General features: G+C 39.5%; 1 protein-coding gene across 1 annotated transcript; it reads left to right on the forward strand.

The window, feature by feature from the left end:
* Positions 1–144: 144 nt before the first annotated feature.
* pdcd2 (programmed cell death 2) lies at positions 145–1,363 on the forward strand (the record flags this gene model as incomplete). Its single annotated transcript, XM_010787635.1, has 2 exons — positions 145–484; positions 1,255–1,363. Coding segments are annotated over exons 1-2 (307 nt in total), but the record flags the coding sequence as incomplete, so codon positions are not given.
* Positions 1,364–1,674: the final 311 nt, after the last annotated feature.

Consider the following 1,674-nt stretch of genomic DNA (forward strand, 5'->3'; position numbering starts at 1 on the left):
ATAAAGATGACTTAAAATATTGTTTAATTTTTTTTAATAACATTTCATGGGTCTCAGACATGGTCTCAGAGTGTCAGGTGAACTAATAATGCGTGTCCCCCAAACAGCATTAGCCTCTTTATTTCTACAGTGAGTGATTCGAGGACTGCGGAGTGCGGAACGAAACACCTGCGGATCGCTGTTTCCTCACGGACCCTTTTCTGAATGGCACCACATTTTCAAAACATGTGTTGTGAAGCAGGATTTATTCTGTCAGTTTTTAACATACCATATTAATTTCTCTAAAATGTCCGGAGGTCGCAGCCTGTCCTCGGAGGAGGTGGTCCTCGGCTTCCTGGAGGAAGTGGAGCCGTGGCGGCTTCTGGCCCCGCAGTTCCCCAGCAAAGTGGGGGGTAGGCCGGCGTGGCTGAGCCGGACAGGCCTGCCCTCCCTACCCGGGCTACAGTGTGAGATGTGCCGCCTGCCGATGGCCTTCCTGCTGCAGGTCAGTGTCCCGGAGAAGCCATACATACATATTTCTTTTTCACAGTAAAATATGCTTTAATCTTAACCCATAAGGACGGGGACCCACCGTGACACAGGTGTTACATGACGTTTAAATGTTCCGGAAAGTTCCTTATACAGATTTAGCCTTTATTTTATCTCATGAAGTCCCTAAGTGACACACTTTTATTTTTTTTAATTTATTTTTTTATTCATTCTTTTTCTGTTTAACCCTTATTTATAACCAGGAGCATCCCCTTGAGATTAGGTACTTTTTGGAACTGTGGAGATCTAGCCAAGTCAGCAGTATAAATACAACTACATAGTGACAGACATAACTAATTCAGAAAAAAGTAAAAGTAAGTAAGTCAACCACAAGAAATATAAAAAAGGTAAATAAAAAAAAAAGGCTAACAAAAATATTCATCTTTAGGAAGCGGCCTTGTGTGGTTGTTTTACATTGTGTTGTAAAAGCATTTGATTAATATGTTTTCTAATTTAAAGTTTGAACCAGTAGAATCAAGACTAAAAAATATCATTAATGAGTAAAAGTGCAAAAAAAATATTAACATTACTTTCATAGACATTTCAAAAGAGAAAAGACATCACAATATGAAATACATTTTGGCAGATTTCCTCTTAATATAATAGTTGTTTTCCTCCCTTTTTATTATGAACAAGAAGCTAACATCTATTTACAATATCAGCCCAATTAATACGATAATTAATGTATTAAACGTAAAGTACTGACTTCCTGCATTTTCCTTTCAGGTGTACGGACCAATTTCTGGTCAGGACAGAAGTTTCCACAGAACACTCTTTCTGTTCTGCTGCAAAACTCACGAGTGCTACACGCATAACGACAGCCGCTGTTTTAAAGGTACCTGTAACAGTGATTGGTCCTTACTCCTTAATGTTTCACATGTTGTCCCATGAGGGCAGGATGTCTTTCTTAAAGGTCTCCTATCATGCAAAATGCACTTTTTAATGTCCTTTATACATAAATATGTGTCCCTAGTGTGTCGGGGATTCACAAAATGTCAGAAAACAAAACCCTCTCTCTTTTCTTCCGTACCCATATCTCTAAAAACGGGGGTACAACAAAGCTGATCCAGATTTTCTGCCGATATGACGTAATATCGGAATGGTGGGCTGGCTTTACACCCACGGCACTATCAGAAAGTTGCTATC

Source organism: Notothenia coriiceps, unplaced genomic scaffold (genome assembly GCF_000735185.1).
Source record: "Notothenia coriiceps isolate Sejong01 unplaced genomic scaffold, NC01 NC01_scaffold00001217, whole genome shotgun sequence".
Lineage (NCBI taxonomy): Eukaryota > Metazoa > Chordata > Actinopteri > Perciformes > Nototheniidae > Notothenia > Notothenia coriiceps.